The sequence below is a fragment of the Netta rufina genome (assembly GCF_964035555.1).
Source record: "Netta rufina genome assembly, chromosome: 1".
In the NCBI taxonomy this organism is placed as follows: Eukaryota; Metazoa; Chordata; class Aves; order Anseriformes; family Anatidae; genus Netta; species Netta rufina.
In genome coordinates, this window is record NC_140123.1 from 147019136 (window position 1) to 147036698 (window position 17563).

At 46.0% G+C, this 17563-nt stretch overlaps 1 protein-coding gene across 1 annotated transcript; it reads left to right on the forward strand.

Moving 5' to 3' along the window:
* Positions 1–909: 909 nt before the first annotated feature.
* Positions 910–15030, forward strand: LOC311206383 (cystine/glutamate transporter-like; the record flags this gene model as incomplete). The annotated part of the gene is made up of 12 exons (XM_084281663.1): positions 910–1105; positions 2976–3102; positions 3817–3932; positions 4390–4515; positions 6665–6764; positions 6852–6896; positions 7096–7219; positions 7536–7639; positions 9444–9540; positions 10181–10330; positions 13503–13677; positions 14553–15030. 12 exons carry the CDS (start codon positions 910–912, stop codon positions 14615–14617), a joined length of 1425 nt encoding a protein of 474 aa, XP_084137789.1. The 3' UTR covers positions 14618–15030.
* Between the last annotated feature and the right edge of the window lie 2533 nt (positions 15031–17563).

Sequence of the window (17563 nt, forward strand, 5' to 3'; positions counted from 1 at the left end):
GGAATGAGAGCCGGGGTGATGAAGCAGGAGGTTGCTGCAGCACAAGGGCTGGATCGAGGTCAGCTTCTGAGATCCCTGGAGTGCCCGAAGTTCTTTCTTTTCTCGGAAAAACTCCTCACCCTTGCTGTTGTTACCGAGAAGGGATTTGTATTAATAGTAGAAACAGCATTTCTGATATCAGTGACAGCCCTCTATCTTAGAATACACAGCAATATTTATTCTTGGCTCTTCAGTGATCTGATAGTGAAAAGGCTTGGCGTTTGGCGTAGTATTAAGGAACACTGATAAAGTGAAGCCTTCACGTTAAGGCTGTAGCTGGGGTTTGTTCAGGGATGGATGGTAAATTAAAACAGCTTAAACCATTTGTGTATGTCAACTAACAGGGCTCTTTGCTCCTCCAAAATAAATAAATAAAATTGACCCTCAAGGTCTTGATTATTAGGTGTGCAACATGAAATGTGTTTTTCTGCTGATGCGCCGATATCAGTGTTCACCCAAATTAGTTCCCAATAAATTAACCCCTAACCTGGCTAGTTCCATCCAGGGCTGCAAACCTCTCTTTGGGCATCAAAGCTGCATTTGGAAATCATGTCCTAAAGTGTGGCATGCGAGTTTCTCTGTGCTCCTTGGCAGAAGTGGGAGAAAAAGCTGCCAGTCCCTCTCAGGAGCTGTGCTGATATGAGATGATGCTGAGTGTATTATATGCAGCTGTGGTTTATCTGCTGGTTATAGCCAGTGGCTGAGGAGGAATCAACAGATCTTGACAGGTTGCTGCAAAAAATCTTGTCCAGAAAAGAAGACCCCCAAATTCCTAACTCTTTCCTTGTCTTACAGGTGAGCCTTGAGGACGGCTGAGAGGCACCATAACTCCTAAATGCATGAGCTTCTTCTGAGATTAGAAGAGAAGCCATGGGGAAAGACAAGAAAAAAGAGGAGGCTGTCTTTCTGAGGAAAAAGATAACTTTGCTGAGGGCTTTCTCGCTTCTCATTGGTAGCATGGTTGGCAGCGGCATCTTTATCTCCCCTAAAGGAGTGCTGAAAAACTCGGGCACTGTGGGCTTCTCCCTGGTGGTCTGGTTTGCCTGCGGGCTCCTCTCAATGTTTGGTGAGTGCGGAGTTAGGGAAGCCTTTGCTTAAGCACCTGGGAGGTGAGGGGAGCCAGCAAAATTGTATTATAAATAGCTGGGAGTGGAATGGACCTAAAATTCCCTGTTCTGAATGTAGCAGAAAAAAATACTTAGTAAGCCTGGGGGTCACCATGGGCCTTTGCCAGAGTCGGTGGGTGTCTGTCAGAAGGGGTCTGGGTACGACTGCTGCTTCACAGAGCGAGGAGATGGAGTGGATCAGTTCCTGGTGCCTTTCATTCTGGTTCTTCTGAAAGAATGCAGTTCTTACAGTTACCATGGGTAAAAGCCACAGCTTTCAGTTTCCTTCATTAACTGTATACAAGCACCTTCTTCTCAGAAGTGCTTTAAAGGTGCTGTTAGATGTGCAAGATCTCTCAGCTCTGGGGAGGAATCTGAAGCTTATTTTCAGCGAGTGACTTTAAAGTTCTTCCACTTTTACAACTTGAGGAAAGAAAAAAAAAAAAAAAAAGAAAAACAAGAAAGGAGAAATACTCCATGTGGATAAAACACCTTGGCACTGTGACATTTAGAAATTGGGATGTTCAGTTGTTAATCTGGCAACAATCGTGGTTCTTGCTCTTTGCATATGCCTACCAGTATTTCACGTCGTGCTGCTGAGCATAGGCTGCGTTACCCTACATGTGGGATGCAGCTTCTGCATGGCTGTTTGGGGAGTGATATACTTTTGCCTAAGGAAAAATCTTACAGCTTCATGTGAGCAAAGAGTCTCTTTTAACTGAGCAGAGCGATAAGTGATAAGGCATGTGCTGGCCACGTAGCCCAGCCTCCACACTGGGAAGGTTTCTCTCTCTCTGTGGCAGCCTTTGGTAGCTTCTTCTGGCCCGACTGCTCTTTGTTGAGTTGCTGCATTTTGTATCTGGATCTGTTGGTTTTCTCTTCCCTTTTGTCAGCTTGATGACCTCCTGTGATCATTTTTCTGATGCTTTTTTTTTTTTTTTTTTTTCAGGATATTTAAATGGCCTGCTTTCTTTTATCCTTTTTTTTTTTTTTCTCTTAAAGTGTGGCTCTGTAGCTTGACTTCAGCAAAGCACTTAAATATAAGCTTTAAGCATGTAAATAAACCCACTGGAATAAATGAGAGGAGGGCTCTGCCTGCATCCAAGACTTTGGACAGGGATTCAGCACAAATTCACCAGCAGAGAGGCAGGAAAACCCTCACCAGTGGCATGATCTGAATGATCTCCATGGGAGTAGGAGTCACAGGCGGAGGTGTAAAGGTTTCTCTCCATTTACCTGGAAGTTTTAAAGCTGTCTCCTCAGGCTTGCCTTGCTCTGCAGTGTCAGGTTCATGATTTCTATCGGTACCAGGTCTCCCTTCTCAGACATGTCCTTCCAGGTTCTCTCTCTGGGGACTTCAAATGAAGATGTGAAGGTGCAAGATAGGGACACAGGAACGTGGTTCATGATCAGAAATGTGATCAAAATGGTCAGGACAGCTACTGGCGGTGAGCTGAGTGCTGCAGCCACCCTGTGTGCACCGTTACACCAAGCTGAGAGGGGAGACGAGAGAACATGAACCTCCAAGACGTTTGTCAAAGGATGTCTGTCTAAGTTTAGTGCAGTGTTTCTCCCACACACCCTTCCACACAGCTCCCCTGGACAAGTTACATCATTAACCAGGCAACAAAATTTCCTTCCTTCTGACAAAACAGTGAACTTTCTTCTAAACACACTAGAATAAAAAAAAGAGTGGTTCTGCAAAAGCCCCCTTTTCTTCCTCTAGTTCACCACTTCTTTTAAACAGACTCTGTCAATTCCTGGAAGTCATGCAGAAAAGAGTATCCAAGGGATGATTTACTCAGTTCATTTATACCTGAACTTTTCCAGGTGCCTTGTGTTATGCGGAGCTTGGAACAAGGATCACCAAGTCTGGAGGACATTATATCTACATTTTGGAGACATTAGGGCCTCTACCAAGTTTCTTATTTCTGTGGGCTGAGTTTTTTGCTATCAGGTAAGAGATTTTGTCTGTTTGCCCTTTGCTGGATATTCTGATTTATTTAAAAAAATATTTATTTAATTTGTGGTTCCAGGCAAAAGTCTAAGCAGTTTATAAAGGAAAAGGGGAAAAAATCTGAAAAACTTTTAAAGACTTTCAGTAATAAAAGGAAGAAGACAGACTGAGTAAACAGTTGCATGTGTTCAGTGTGATTTGTACTTGAGGAATATCTCTGTTCTCCCCTGGCAGCTCTGGTATCATCCAAGAACTGTGATATATTTTTGGTGACAGGGAGCAGATGCCAGGTTCATTTCAGATCTTCTCATTCTATTGTGAAACTTCTCACATTCTTCTGTGGAAAAAACTTTCTGGCTTAGCCCTGAGTTAAGTAATAACTTAGAAAATTGTAAATGACTTTTCTTTCCACCTGAAAAAGGAAAATCCTCCCCTTCCAGCAGCCTGTCCTCCATGTATGTTGGGATGAAGTAGGACACATGAACCACACAGCTTTGCTCTGTATGATTAATCTCAACTTTTGCTTTCAAGCTAAGAATTAACCTTTTTTTGCAGCATGTGCCTTTTAACCCATTTGCTGAGAAAAAACTATGAAAAAGTCTCTATGGGATCCACGTTGTGGAGCAGGATTAGGCTGTGTGAGAAGCTTCCACCCAGCTATTTTTGGTTGTCCATGGACCAAAATTTGATGCTGTGCTTGGTTCCCCTCGCCAGGCCTGCCAACAGTGCCGTGGTTTCGCTGGCGTTTGGGCGCTACCTGCTGGAGCCTTTTTTTGCCCCCTGTGCAGCCCCTGTTCCTGCCGTGAAGCTTGTCTCTCTCCTGGGGTACTGTAAGTACACCTTCACGCCACTGCCAGCCTCGGAGCCTCTCTGCACAGGACCTGGGGTGCCTACAGGGCTTTATCTTCTGGGACTGGGGTCCTGTGCTGCCTCCTTGGCCACTCGAAGCTTCCTGCTCCAAGGAGCTGCTCTGGGGCCCTGGTGTTTGCTGAGAAGGAGCAAGGGCATCCCTGTTGTCTAGCTGGAGCCCAGGGTCTTGAGGGGATGGTGCCAAGTACAAGGGTAGAAACTATTCATGCGTAATTGCACAAAGGCTGCCTGGTTTGAGGCCACAAGGCTTTTGTAGGCCTCACGTGCTGCACCCAGCCATGAAAACACCCTGCCTGCTGTCTCTCACCGTGAACACCCTCTGTAACATCCCCCGGGCAGGGAGCATTCCCGTATTTATTTATTTTCTTCCCCTGCGTGTGTCGAGCATGGGCTGCAGCGGTGTGGTCTCCTCTCCAGACGCGGTCCTCACCCTCAACTCCTGGAGCGTCTCCTGGAGCGCCCGGCTGCAGACAGCCCTCTCCATCGTCAAGCTGCTGGCACTCGCACTCATCATCGTGCCGGGGATGATGCTGCTGGCACAGGGTAGGTGCGTGGCCGACGGAGGGTGCTCGAGGGAGAGGGGCAGTCAGCTTCAAGCTGTGTCACCTCGCTGGGGCTGATGCTCCTGGCTCAGCTCTGCTTTCTTCAAAGTTTTTCTTTGGGATGAACCCACCCAGGGTGAAGCAGGCACCCACCTCTGTTGATGTCTTCCTTCCTACAGCCAGCCCATTGTCAGCGTGGCTCCAAACCCTTCCAAAGCAGCACAAAGGCAAGGGATAGCAGGGACATGTGACAGCATCCCCTGGTGTCCTGAGCCTGTCACAGCTGTGCAAGGAGCCCCCAGCCCCCAGCTGAGCCCTGGTAACTGCATCTCTAACCGTCCTGTGGCTTCAGCTGATGCTTTTAACCTCCTAATGGAGATGGGCAGTAAGGCAGTAAACTGACAATGGACTCATGCAGGATTTCACGTTCACGTGCAGAGGAAAAAAATACAACAAAAACCCTACCAGTGGTATCTTCTGGGATTGATACGGGAGTGTTGGCTTTAATCCAAGTCTCAGTCAATAGAAAAGCCCCTGGCATTCCCAGCCAAGGGATGAAGCCCACTATGGCTTCACACTATTTCCTTCCTCTGCAGAGGGAACAGCAGAGGCAGTAGGCTCAACATTTGTGTTTCTTTCTGATGTTTGGAGCTGGCTCCTTTGAACATGCAAAAAAACCCCTCAGGCTGGCAACACTTCTGAAATGAAGGACTGCCCTGCAGCTAGAAATCCTGAGCCATTATTGTTAGGAATGCCTTCAAATGACAATCTGGAGCCCTGGCACCCGTCCTCAGGCAAGAAGGATAAGTGCTGGTGACATCTGGAGAGAGAATCCGTGGAGGGACCCCAGTATGTCAGGTTGTGTTTAATGTGACTCGTGGGGGACTCTAAATCACTCATGAATATATTGCAGACCGTAAATTCTTTTTGTGTCACATCACTCATCGGCAGTTGTTTTAGAATACAGAAAGATTGCCCCAGTAGGCCCACTTCCATTTTCCAGTTTCTTTTTTTTTTTTTTTTCAAGTCCATTTTCTTTTTGACTTAGTTTTTGTGCTTGTTTTTAAATCAGTTTGCCTCACTCTACAGCCTTTCTCTGTTTTCTTTAGTCACACTCCTGTCCTTTCCTCTGCCACTGCCTTCCCCTTGACTCACATTTCTTAAAGAGACTTCCTGGGCTAGCTTTTCACACCTGGATGCCCAAGTCTCATCTCAGAGCTCCTCGTAGAGGCATCTCTGTGGATGTGGCCTGATTTTCTCCATGTGCTCCGTGTCATTTCATCCTTTTCCTGGAGAGACACAACTGCATGAGTAGTTTGTCACTTTGATATGAAAAGACACTGTGATATGGAAAACTGAACATAGATGTGGAGTCCAAACTTTGTGGCACTTGGATTTCAAAATGTTAGAAATATAACTGCTTGTGACTGTCTTCTTCTTCCTTCAAATGAGAGGCCATTAGGTGTTTTTCCTTGTCTTTCCTTTTTTATGGTGTTTTTTTTTTTTTTTTTTTTTTTTTTTGATATAGAATATACCTCACAACCAGTATCCTGACTTTGATATTTTTGCTGCCTCTAGTTTTTATTATTGCATTTGCTTTGCCCCCTGTGTCCCTAGCTCCCCTCCTGCAGGGCCGTTCCCGTGCTGGCTGCCTCCCCCCTGGTTCCCATGCTCTGCACAGCGTGGGGCCGGGGTCAGCAAGCTGGTGGGGCCGGGGGGAGCGCAGCAAGAGCCGGATTTGCTGCCTCGCTGGCTGCACCACATCAAAAAAGAGCGAGTGTCCAGCTGCTGGTGGCGTGGGGAGAAGGGGGTCAACCTGGGGAATCAGTTTGAGGCTGAAAAAAAGGATGGGAGAACTTCGTGTCCCCACAGTCTCCCATTTCCACAGCAGGCACAGTCTGAGGGAGAAACAGACACTGCTGTGAAATTTCTCCAGTAGCTGGTCAGGAGATAGATTTATTCTGTCACTGTGTATGCAGCTTGCATGTCAGCACAGCACCACCAATTAAAGCACTGAAACAAATCCAAATGCCTGGCTCCAGGGAAGTCACAGCCGCTTCTCCCAGGTTTGGGCAGGATGTTAGCCCATGGGAAGGAAGTCCACCCCTGACATTTCCCTGCTCTGTATCTGTTGCTTATCTCTTCCATAGGCCACACCGAAAACTTCCAGGATGCTTTTGACAAGCAGTCGCTGGTCCCGGACAAGCTGCCCTTGGCTTTTTACGCAGGCATGTTCGCCTACTCGGGCTGGTAGGTGTGACAGGAGGGCACCCGGCGGGCGGCGTGTTGCGTCGGCTCCTGGCTCGACCTCTCTCCTTGTGTCTCCCCGCTGTGCAGGTTTCAGACCAGCTTTGTGCGGGAGGAGTTGGTCAGACCTGAACGGTAAGGCTGGGAGAAGCAGGCGGCTCTAGTGTGCCAGCCTCTGGGGTACCACTGCTTCCCCTACTGCTGGCAAACAGCATGGGAAGAAATAAGTCTGTGGGCTCACCTAACCAGTGCCAGCTGCAATCTGCAGCAATGCGATGAAAAACAAAGGGGGAACAGCCTGTTCATTGTGGGCCTCTCTTCCCCTTTCTTGTAGAAACATCCCCTTGGCTGTCATTGTGTCTGTGATCACCGTCATTGTGGGGTACATGCTCACCAATGTCTCCTATTACACTGTCCTGGGAACACAAGATGTTCTGGCTTCTCCAGCTGTGGCGGTGGTGAGTCGTCACCCCTACTGATATCTTTCTTTAGTGTGGTCAGCTTCTGCTGAGGGGGTGGTTATGGCAAGGGTCTAGGAGACAGTTTTCCTAATGAAATGCTTTCTTGCTTTGTTATTTCTCTGGATTATGGGACAACAGTAACTTCTAGTCTTTCCTAAATGATAATGTAAAAGAAGCTGCAGATGACAGTAGAAAAGGCAAGATTTATGAGTCATATTCTACTCCTGCAATGGAGGAAGTTTTTTTCCTCTTGAATCCGATGTCATCTAGAGATCACCATATGTTCCTACAGTCACGCTTGCTCTTCCCCCAGAGTTTTGTGCAGCGGGCCTGCAGAAGCCTTATCTCAGTGGTCCCGGTCCTTGTCGCGCTGTCCTGCTTTGGAACCATGAATGGAGGAATCCTCACCTTTTCAAGGTCAGATCTCTGAGATGTTAACTTTTTTTTTTTGGCTTACTGACTCAGAGGGAAGCACCAGTAACCTGTGCACCTGTCAATCCTTTTGATGGCACTTTAACCACTCCTGTGGGAAAATCAGGGCCTTTGACTCCCAGTGTGTAAACTACAGGACACCATTGGCTGTCTAAGGGTCTCCCCTTAATTTTTTTGGCCAGTTCTAAACTATCTCTGGCTGGTCATAAAAACAAGATTTTTTTTTTTAACCTCTCCTCTCGTCCCCTCATTTTAAAGTGAAATGTCAGTGTTTCTGGGGAACTATGAGCTTTGTTGACACTGGCAGCTGCTCAGTGAAATGGAGCCATCTTTTGCTGGCTTCGCCCAGCTGCTTTGCTGCAGGGCACAGGGTCCCCCTCCGCTGTGAGGATCTCTGACCAAAAGCAAATGCTCCCTGGGGGACTTTCCTTTGAGTTCACTGAAAAGTTATCATGGCCAGGCCACTCCCAAAGCAATAGTCAAGGCTCAACTTTGTTCCGTGAAAAAAACATCTTGCCAGCTCCACTGGTTACTGCACTGCGTGTCCTTGTGGGAGCCTTGAAACCGGAGAGGAGGGCAGAGCTCATGGAGAAGTGTGTTGTCCTGTCCCTGGGGAGTCGAGCAAACTCTCTGGGGCCAGCTCCGTTTCACAGCTCTGATTGCAAAAGGAAAAATCAGTTGCTATGAAAGAGATCTTTCACAGTGCAGGAGCTAATGAGTTATGTGATCCGCTACCTTCACGTCCTGTGTGGAATACAGTGGGGAGAATCCCCCCACTTAACTCCTCTAGATAGCAATTTTATTGGAGGGTGGGAAGTCCCTGGAGGTTCTTCACGTCCCTGTCATCCTTCTCTCCCCCTTCCTGGCATCATTAACATAATGACTGCAGAAAGGCCGTATAAACAGTGATGGGGCCTCCCTGGCTGCTGGCCAGCCACACCCCAGCAAAACCACAGAGACAGCAATAAAACCAGTTATATACTCATGCCCCAGCTGCTTTGGGCTCTGTTCCAGCCCAGCTGATGCTCTGGCATAGTTTGTGGATATTAAGTTTATAAAATTGGATGCAATGCCTTCTCCCTAATTGCCCTTTCACGATTCAAAGGAGGGATGGAGGCAAGAAGCTCTTCGCTGTCGTTTTGTAGCTGGCCCTGTGTGTAGCTGGCCTCCCTGGAGGATAGTAAACTATATTGTCCAACAAATGGCCAGAGGTTTGAAAACCCTCTTGTCTTTGAGGAGCTTGCACTGCATTTATATCTACATAATTTATATATCTATCTATACCTATGCATATATGTTTTATCCCTGGCCTGTCGGGTCCTCCTGGGTGTTAAGCCCACTTTCCTGTTGGGATGGGCACCAAGGCTGACAGTTGCCTTTTGTGAACTCTCCAGCCTCTCTTACAAAGACCTGAGGTCTGTGACCCCTCTACCTCCTACTGCTTTGTTTCTGTTTCCAGCCTGACCTCATTCATGGTTTCTCTGGACTTGCCCAAGGGTCTCTGCTAATGGGCCACCTGTGGGGACAGTGCCAGCAGTGGGCTCTGTGCTGAGCTAATCGGTGCTTGGACAACTATGCAAAATTAATCTTTGGAGACGTGTTTTTTTTTTTTTTTTTTTTTTTTTTTCCCAAATCCTCTAAAAAGTGAGGCTGAGAGCAGAACTGTGGCCTTAAAGAGCAGATGTGTGGGTGGGGTGCATTGTGGCCTCCGGTCAGTCCTGCTATGGATCTCTTCATGTCTAGTGTGACTGTGGGGTGCTGATGCATAGGGCTCCCTGTCTTTTTCTAGGACACTGTTTGTGGCTTCCAGGGAAGGGCAGTGGCCTCCTCTCTTCTCCATGATCCACATTCGAAGACATACTCCTCTTCCTGCTGTCATGTTAATGGTAAGGGGATCTGCCTGTCTGACATGCCCTCTTCTTGCAGTCTTGGCTTGCTTGTTTGGTCTGGCAATCTGCAAAGCCTGGAGAAGCTGAGGAGCTTTAAAGGGTATCGAGACACTAAGTGAGCTTCCATAAAATGAAGAAAGTGGAACATTGGAAATGGCTGTAAATTATTAGGTCCCCTTGTGCAAGTAGTGAGGTCTGAACCCTGCTGTCCCAAAGTCCCTGCCTTATTGCCTTGAACGTGTTCTTTCAAGGTATTGTCCCCACCATCTGTCACAGTTACTGCTTGATGTTTGCTACCATCTCCCCCAGGCTTTGGCTAGTTGGAAAACTGAAATTCCCAGGTTCAGTGGAAATCCAGAAAATGAGCATTTGTGGAGAGGCTCTCAGGTTTGGGTTGCAGTTGATCTCCATTGCTCCTTTCTGTAGCACATTGCAATTTTGTGTTTGGGACTTTTGCTGGGAATCTTCAGTCTATGACAGGGTTTTGTAACATGTTCGGTGACCTCAGAAATGTTGGGGCTGTGAAGTAGCTGCCTGTGATTGCAGGGGGGCTAGAGGAGATGATCCGTATTAGCTTTCCCAGACTGGGGACTGCAGTAAGGCATTAATGACTGTATTTCATCTTCACAATGCTCAGTTCCCTTTGGTTACAACCATGGTGTGTATCGGAGATATCTACCATCTAATGAACTTCTTCAGCTTTTCCCGATGGCTCTTCATAGGATTAGCCACCCTTGGGCTCATTGTCCATCGCTGCCGTCACCCGGAGCTGCAGAGCCCGTTCAAGGTAACAACACATGGCGTGTGTCTGACAGCCAGAGACACATGTGCCAATCCTTTTTCTTTTTCTTTTTCTTTTTCTTTTTCTTTTTCTTTTTCTTTTTCTTTTTCTTTTTCTTTTTCTTTTTCTTTTTCTTTTTCTTTTTCTTTTTCTTTTTCTTTTTCTTTTTCTTTTTCTTTTTCTTTTTTTCTTTTTCTTTTTCTTTTTCTTTTTCTTTTTCTTTTTCTTTTTCTTTTTCTTTTTCTTTTTCTTTTTCTTTTTCTTTTTCTTTTTCTTTTTCTTTTTCTTTTTCTTTTTCTTTTTCTTTTTCTTTTTCTTTTTCTTTTTCTTTTTCTTTTTCTTTTTCTTTTTCTTTTTCTTTTTCTTTTTCTTTTTCTTTTTCTTTTTCTTTTTCTTTTTTCTCTGTCTCTGTATCCACTGCTAAGAATTAGAGCATTGCATGGCTGTGGTTGCCTTTAGGCTCCAAGGGCCCTCAATCCCTTTTGCTCAGTAAGGCATGTGGGGAGCTGCTCAGGTTGGCTGATGTACCCAAATGGCCAGATTCAGTAAATCCTATAAAAACAGTTCTATGTGGTGTCACCATCTGCAGCCAAAGAGGTTGGCAGTCTGCTCCAGGGAACAAGGTATCGTGCTGGGAGCTGGTAGATGTGCAGGTCCCATGCTCACCTCTCCTGAGCTGCAAGGGGAACCCTTCCTGATGTGATTTCAGTGGTAGGTAAGTCTCAGCCCTGGCTGAGAAGCAGAAGGCTGTCAGGCTTGGGGGAAAGGGGAATTACCAGAGGAGTCCTGGGAGTAAACTTGACTTACAGGGAATTGTTTCCTGGCGCAGAAATACTGTGTAGCATAAAGCAGCTTGAGCACAACTCAGGGCCATTACAGACCCTGAGGATGTGCACTGTGTGCATGTATAACACAAAGCATTTCCTTTAGCCACAGCTAACAGCAGCTAGTGGATGGTGTGGCTCCTAGAGAAGGACCTGCCCTCCTGCATGGGGGAGGTGAGGGGCTCAGTGAGCCTATAGCCGTATGTGACTGCTGTGGGACACTGATTGTGCTAAGCACACGGGTGTGAGGAGCTGCCTGATACATGCCACAAACAGATGTGTGCACATGTACAGCTCCAGCACGTTTGGGATGCACTGGACCTGTGGACATAAGCATCAAGAGGCATTAAAAGTGGGCAGAGGGAAGCAGGGAGGCGAAGGAGATTCAATTCCCTGCTCCTCAAGGGGCAGCTTGGCCCCTTGTGCCTTTCGCTGGCCTCCAGCTGGGCCCCTCTGGTGGCTGCTGGGATCTCTGCTCATGGGAAGCAGCCGGTCCCCTGTGTCAGCGGGGGAAGCTGGAGTGGCTTTTGCAGCCCCTGCTGTGCTTGGGACACCTCTCCCACTGCCGGATCATCTGCGTTTGGCTGGGGCTGTGCTCATCGTGTGCACAGTTTGTTCCCCTCTCTGGTTGCGCCTGCTTGGTGTCTCCAGCCAGTTCCTGTGGAGGAGAGGAGACCTCCAAGGCCACAGGCACTGGGCAGCTGATCAGCAAAAAACTCAGGGGAAAGAAACGCTTTTCACCACTCCCAGGGCTCCTCCCCAAGCCGAGCGAGGCCTGATGCAAAGTTTGGGGTAATTTTTCTTCTTGGTCTTTGCTGGAGACAGTGTGTTTAGCAGAGACCTTGAAGCTTCCCAGCTTGTTGGCTGGCTGTGCTCATGCACTCACCCAGAACCAGATTTTTTAATAAGCTTTAATTTTTTATTTTAAACCAGCCAACCAGCCTGCCTTGGAGAAGCTTATTAGTTGATAGCACTGGTGATATTTTCAGTTTCTGGGAGTGTGCCCCATTTTGTTTTAGATAGAGGTTTAGGTTTTTAACGCTTCCTAAGAACAGATTGAATGAGTGAGGGAAATGCGGGCAGTTTGGTTCTCTTCCTCCCTCCCCCCAGATTTTATGCCCACTTCAAACCCAAAGTACAGTCATCTGCAACAGCGAAGGAGTGAATGTGATGTGTGCATGTGCTGCTCTCCAGTGGTCAGAAATATTCCTTCTTCTGACACTAGCCTGCTTACAGAGAACAAATAATAAAAAAGGCGAGTGGCTGTGCTGGTAATTTCCCCCCACAGCATTTTCAGTTAAAAATGGTAAGAAAACACCAGGAAGAGGAGTGAGCAGCCCCCTCACGCACCTCTCACACAGATGTGCAGTGTGAATGTACGCACGTAGGAGACCCTGGCAAGGGATGCTCTGGCTGGAAAGGCAGCAGGAGCACACGAGTTTGGTGGCTGGCTGGGTGCCATCACTAGAGCAACTGATCTCTTTCAGCTCGGCACGGTCAGCATCCAAAATGAGGTCCTCACCCTAGGTGAGATCAGCAGCTCCTTTATCAGCTATGGCGAGGAGTAACTTGGCTTGCTTGGATCTAGGGACTAAGGGAATGTTTCACAGCTTATTTGTTACGGTCTTCCAAATTACTCTCCGGATAATACAGATGAGTTGGCTCACCCAACAAGGTGAGGCTGACGTGCTCAGAGCTACTTTGGTCTTTCATCAGGGTGTCATTGAAAATCATGTTCTTGATGCAAGTGCTATGGAGTTGAGTGTCTGGTTTATCCTGTTTCGGTCACTACAGGTCTCAGGCAAGCTGGAGGCAGCTCAAAATGAGTTACAAGTGTTATGGCCAAAGAACGGCTTGTTTCTAAGGGCTTCTGCTCATGGCTTCAGATTTTCCACTAGCAGTTGCCACAGGTGGCAAGCTTAGGGGTGTGTGGACACGCACATGTGCTGTACGTTCACCGAGCAGTGAGGTCTGGTTGACTTCTCCCTGGCTCGGTGTCTTTTTGCAAATGAGGTGAGGTTTATATCACAGAATCACAGAATTTCTAGGTTGGAAGAGACCTCTAGAACATTGAGTCCAACCTCTGACCTCAATGCACATGAGGTGAGGTTTATATCAATGCATGTAGAGGGAGGCATGTGCCTCTCAGGGCACACTGGGCTCCCAGGGTGATACAGGTAAACTTTTCTTCTATGCATCCTACTTGTTCACAACTGATTGTACAGAAATAGTGCACAGGACAGATATATGACTTTTCTCATCTTCTTTAACATGGGAAAGAGAATACAGTGTGTGCTGGCATGTATGGAGGCTGATCAGTTTTGCCTGAGCATCCTCTGTGTTCTTTTCCCCAGGTGCCCCTCTTCATTCCCGTCTCTTTTACCATCATCTGCCTCTTCACGGTGGCAATGTCTTTCTACTCGGACCCTGTAAACATTAGCATCGGATGCACCATGGTGTTAAGTGGCTTTCCAGTCTACTACCTTGTAATCCACAGGCAAATGTCAAACCGCTGCCGTAGCCTGCTTTGTAAGTATGCACTCGGGTTACGGTATCCTGGACCCAAGCACACTCAGGGTAGAGATGTTGGTTTGCTGCCAGTGCTCATCTCTAACACAAATCACTCCGTGACCAACAGGCCTCGTGGAACCTCAGTCACGATCCCTGTCACCCCTTCCCTGCCCTTTCTGGGATGCAGCCTCCACGGCCGAAGAGAAGGGGCAGGCTGTGCTGTGGGGGGCTGGCCTGGCTTGTGAATGCACTGATAAACCAGCTTCATGTGTTATTTTAGAAAAGGCAGGGCTGAGGTCTACCAACAGGGGGAACCAAGAGGATCACTTTTGCTATCATATCTTTATCATATCTGTGTGATCAGCACCTCTGTCAAATCTGGCTGAAACTGAGCAAAAAGATCAAAAGTGAGTACGGAGAGATTGAGAGTACTGTAACCCCATGCACAAACACATTTGCTGAAAGGCTGGGGAGAGGACTGATAGGAAAAGATGATGCAGCCTGAAGGCTGCTTGGTGACGGAGCAGCTTGTCTAACAGTACAGATTTGGGCACAGATGTGGGTGTGTAAATGAAAGATATCTTCTCTCCATGGCACAGATTTAGCTTGGGTGTAGCCCTGGTGGCACAAGTACAATGATTTACTCTGAAACAAGAGCCCAGTTTCGATTTTAGTCTATAACTTCAATTGTGAATCTTGATTTCTTTGGATTTGGTGTTGTGCTGAGGTGTACTGGTAACCAGTGAATGGAAAAAAAAAAGTATAGTAAGAAAGAAAACAGATACAGTGATCTGCTAATATAAAATGCTACAGCAATCAGTGTTGATGCTCTAATTTTCACCCCCAGTTTAAGATATCCTTCAGATTAAACTTTTTGTTTTTCTTCCCTTCAGATTATGTTACGCAGAAGCTGCAGTTACTGCTGGAAGTAGTTCAACAAGAAATCAAGACGTACTGAGGAAACCATCATAACTTAAAGGAGAAGATGAAATCTACTTACTCCATTTCTGATACCTTTGATCCTACAAAAAGCAGGCCACGCTCTTATTCTTTTGATCAGTGCAAATGAGGATGAACCTGAGCCAAAACGTTGCTGCAAGCAGTCCTAAGCTTGCCAGTCAGGATCTGGATGAGTGTGTCACATCTGCTTCTGCCCTTTTCTTTTTTAGCAGAACAATCTAGTTCTTTGAAATGAGCTTTCTTTGCCTGCAAAGTGTCTTTGAAGAAAAGATCTTAATTTTGCGGCCTGGCCCAGCCCAGTCCTCAGCAAAATATATACTATTTTTAATTTCCTAACTTGGCAAACAGAGGAAGAGATCCTACTGCAGAACTACCGAAGAGCCCAGCCACATGCAAGCCAAACACAGGTTTCAAACTGAAGCTTCGTAGTAGTTAAGGGAAATGGTGCTGTGAAGAAGCTTTATAAAGGGAAATGGACGAGGAGAGCAAATTAGAAATAAGGTAGATGAACTGGAAAGTAGGAGGCGGGAGACTAAAACTTCATTTACCAGGAAGAACAAATCATTAACAAAGTGAAGTCAGAATGTTTTGCTTTGATAATTGTATAAGGAAAATAAATTTATTTTGCTTATACAATAATGCTTCAATTTTGAATTTTATTTTTCTGAAATGATGTTTCAAAATGTACTGACACGGTAAAAAACAAACAAAAAAATAAATCTAAATACCCACAAGAATAGGACAGGGTAAATTCTGATTCCTCACCCGGTGCTACTAATGAAGTTGAAAAATTGAGATTTTGGCCCAACTCCAGTGAAACACAATTCTCCTGCAGGAGGACAAGACCACTGATGAGTCTTGGGCAGATTCCTTCATAAGCACATCTTTTGGTGCTGTAAGAAGACATTCAAGACTTCATGTCTGAGCTTTAATTTTAAATCTACAGTCAAATGACTTGCTGAATCGATACATAAATGCTCACGTGAACCATTGCCATCAGAAATGTTTCTGTTGTTGGGTTATTTTGGATTACATTATTAATGTTGCAAAGTTATGTCCAGATAAAAGAGAAATTAACACTTAAGTGATTGGAAATAGTTAATCTTTTCCTAAAAGATCAGAAGTAGCATACAGGGCTTCGGCTGATGGCCACTGAAGAGAGGAAGAGCAGAATGTGAAGCATTTTTAACCTTTTGTATCAAGCATTTATGTACTTAGAAAACTAAGTAGCATTTACAAAACCAATGTAATCTACCAAAACTTGTAAAATGCACTATCAAGATTTGGAAATAAATAATTAGGACTTTTTTTTTAAGCAATTGGGAATTATTATTCTTGTTAAGACCACTTCTGTTCTTGTGCTAAATCGACCTGTGAGAGCAATAACATAGTTGCAAGGTTCATCCTCTCCCTGCCCCATGAATTAATTTACAAGCTGCTGGAAGCTGTCCAACAGGAAATGCAGACTTCCTGGGAAAAGCATCACAACCTAGGAAAGAAGGTACTGCCTTCAAGTGTCGTTTGAAGTGAGATTTGGAAACAGTTCTGGGTTCCCAAGCAGAGGCTGTGCCCCCTCAGGCCATGTGTGTGGCTGGGGAACCAATGTGCAGAAGACCTTGCAGAAGAGGGGAGCCCCACCACCCAAAGATGGCCCAAATACACCTCCTTACATGCTGGTTTGGGGGATTTTTCTGCATTTGAGGTAGAAGCATGAGGTGCTGTCAGCCTGTTCCTGTGCTGTAAGACCCCTGTGAGCTCCCTGTAGCACCAGCTCTCCTGTGTCAAACCTTAGAGTGATCTGCAATTGCAACAGAGCTGCTTTGTGTCTGCAGATACACACTTAGAAAGGGTGAAACATCATTTTTTCCCATCTGTTTCCTTTGAAGAGAAAACGGGAATGAGACTTGGAATTTGTGGGGGGAAGAATAAGTGGGCTGTGGTTTCTTAATGGATGATAAATCATTTGACAAATGTAGGGAAACCACACCTGGGCGCCTCTGCTGACTATGCAGGAAAAGGATCTTATCTTGCAGGGATGTAGAATGTCTGTTCACAGACCTGTCAGATCCTCAAAATGCAGACACGTCTACTACTGCTGTTACATTGACAGCAGGAATCTGAGGTTCAACAGCTACATGGCAGTCACTGCAGTTAAAAGTAATAATAATAAAAAAAAGAAGTCAGAAGGTATCAGTTTACAGTGAGTTCAGGTGTCCAGGTTGTGGCAAGTTGTTTGTTTTAGAGAGGATGCTATGCTGTTCCAAGCAGAGCTATGCAAACATATTCTACCAAGCCAGAATGTTTTTCCTAGAGCTGGTACCTTGTGTCTACTGAAAAGCTTGGCTTCAGTTCAGAAGAGTATTTTACTAGAGAATTCACATATGCAAAAATGAACCTGCAGGATCTGATCCTATAAATCTAATCAGTCAGAGAAGCATAGAAGTTGCACAACTATGGAGGTGAGAGACAGATACTATACGGGAGGTGAAAAGCCAGTCAGAAAAAGCTAGATGGGGAAGAACCAAGGTTCAACTTCATAATCACATTTCTGTTTCTATTTTTATCCTGTGTGTATAAAATGCACGCAGGGTGCAGCCTTTCCAGAAACTAAAACAGAGCTTTATATTTTGCCACCACTGGGCTGACTAGATCATCAGGAGATAAAACTGTTCTGGGCAATTCTACTGAATGTAATTCGTGTAACTAAACTAAAATAGAATGGTTGCATCTGAGTAGGTTTACGTGGTTAGCATTACTTGAGCTATTATTAAGCTTCATGCTTCAGAGCTCTGCTGGGAAACTCTGTCAATCTTCTGAACTGGAAGGCCAGAGATCAGGTTGGAAAGCTCTTCACCCTCCTTTCATTTCTGCAGGGAAAAGCAGAGAGGAGCTTCAGAGTTCAAGGTAAAGGAATAAAGATTCTCAGGAGACTCCAGAGCTCTGT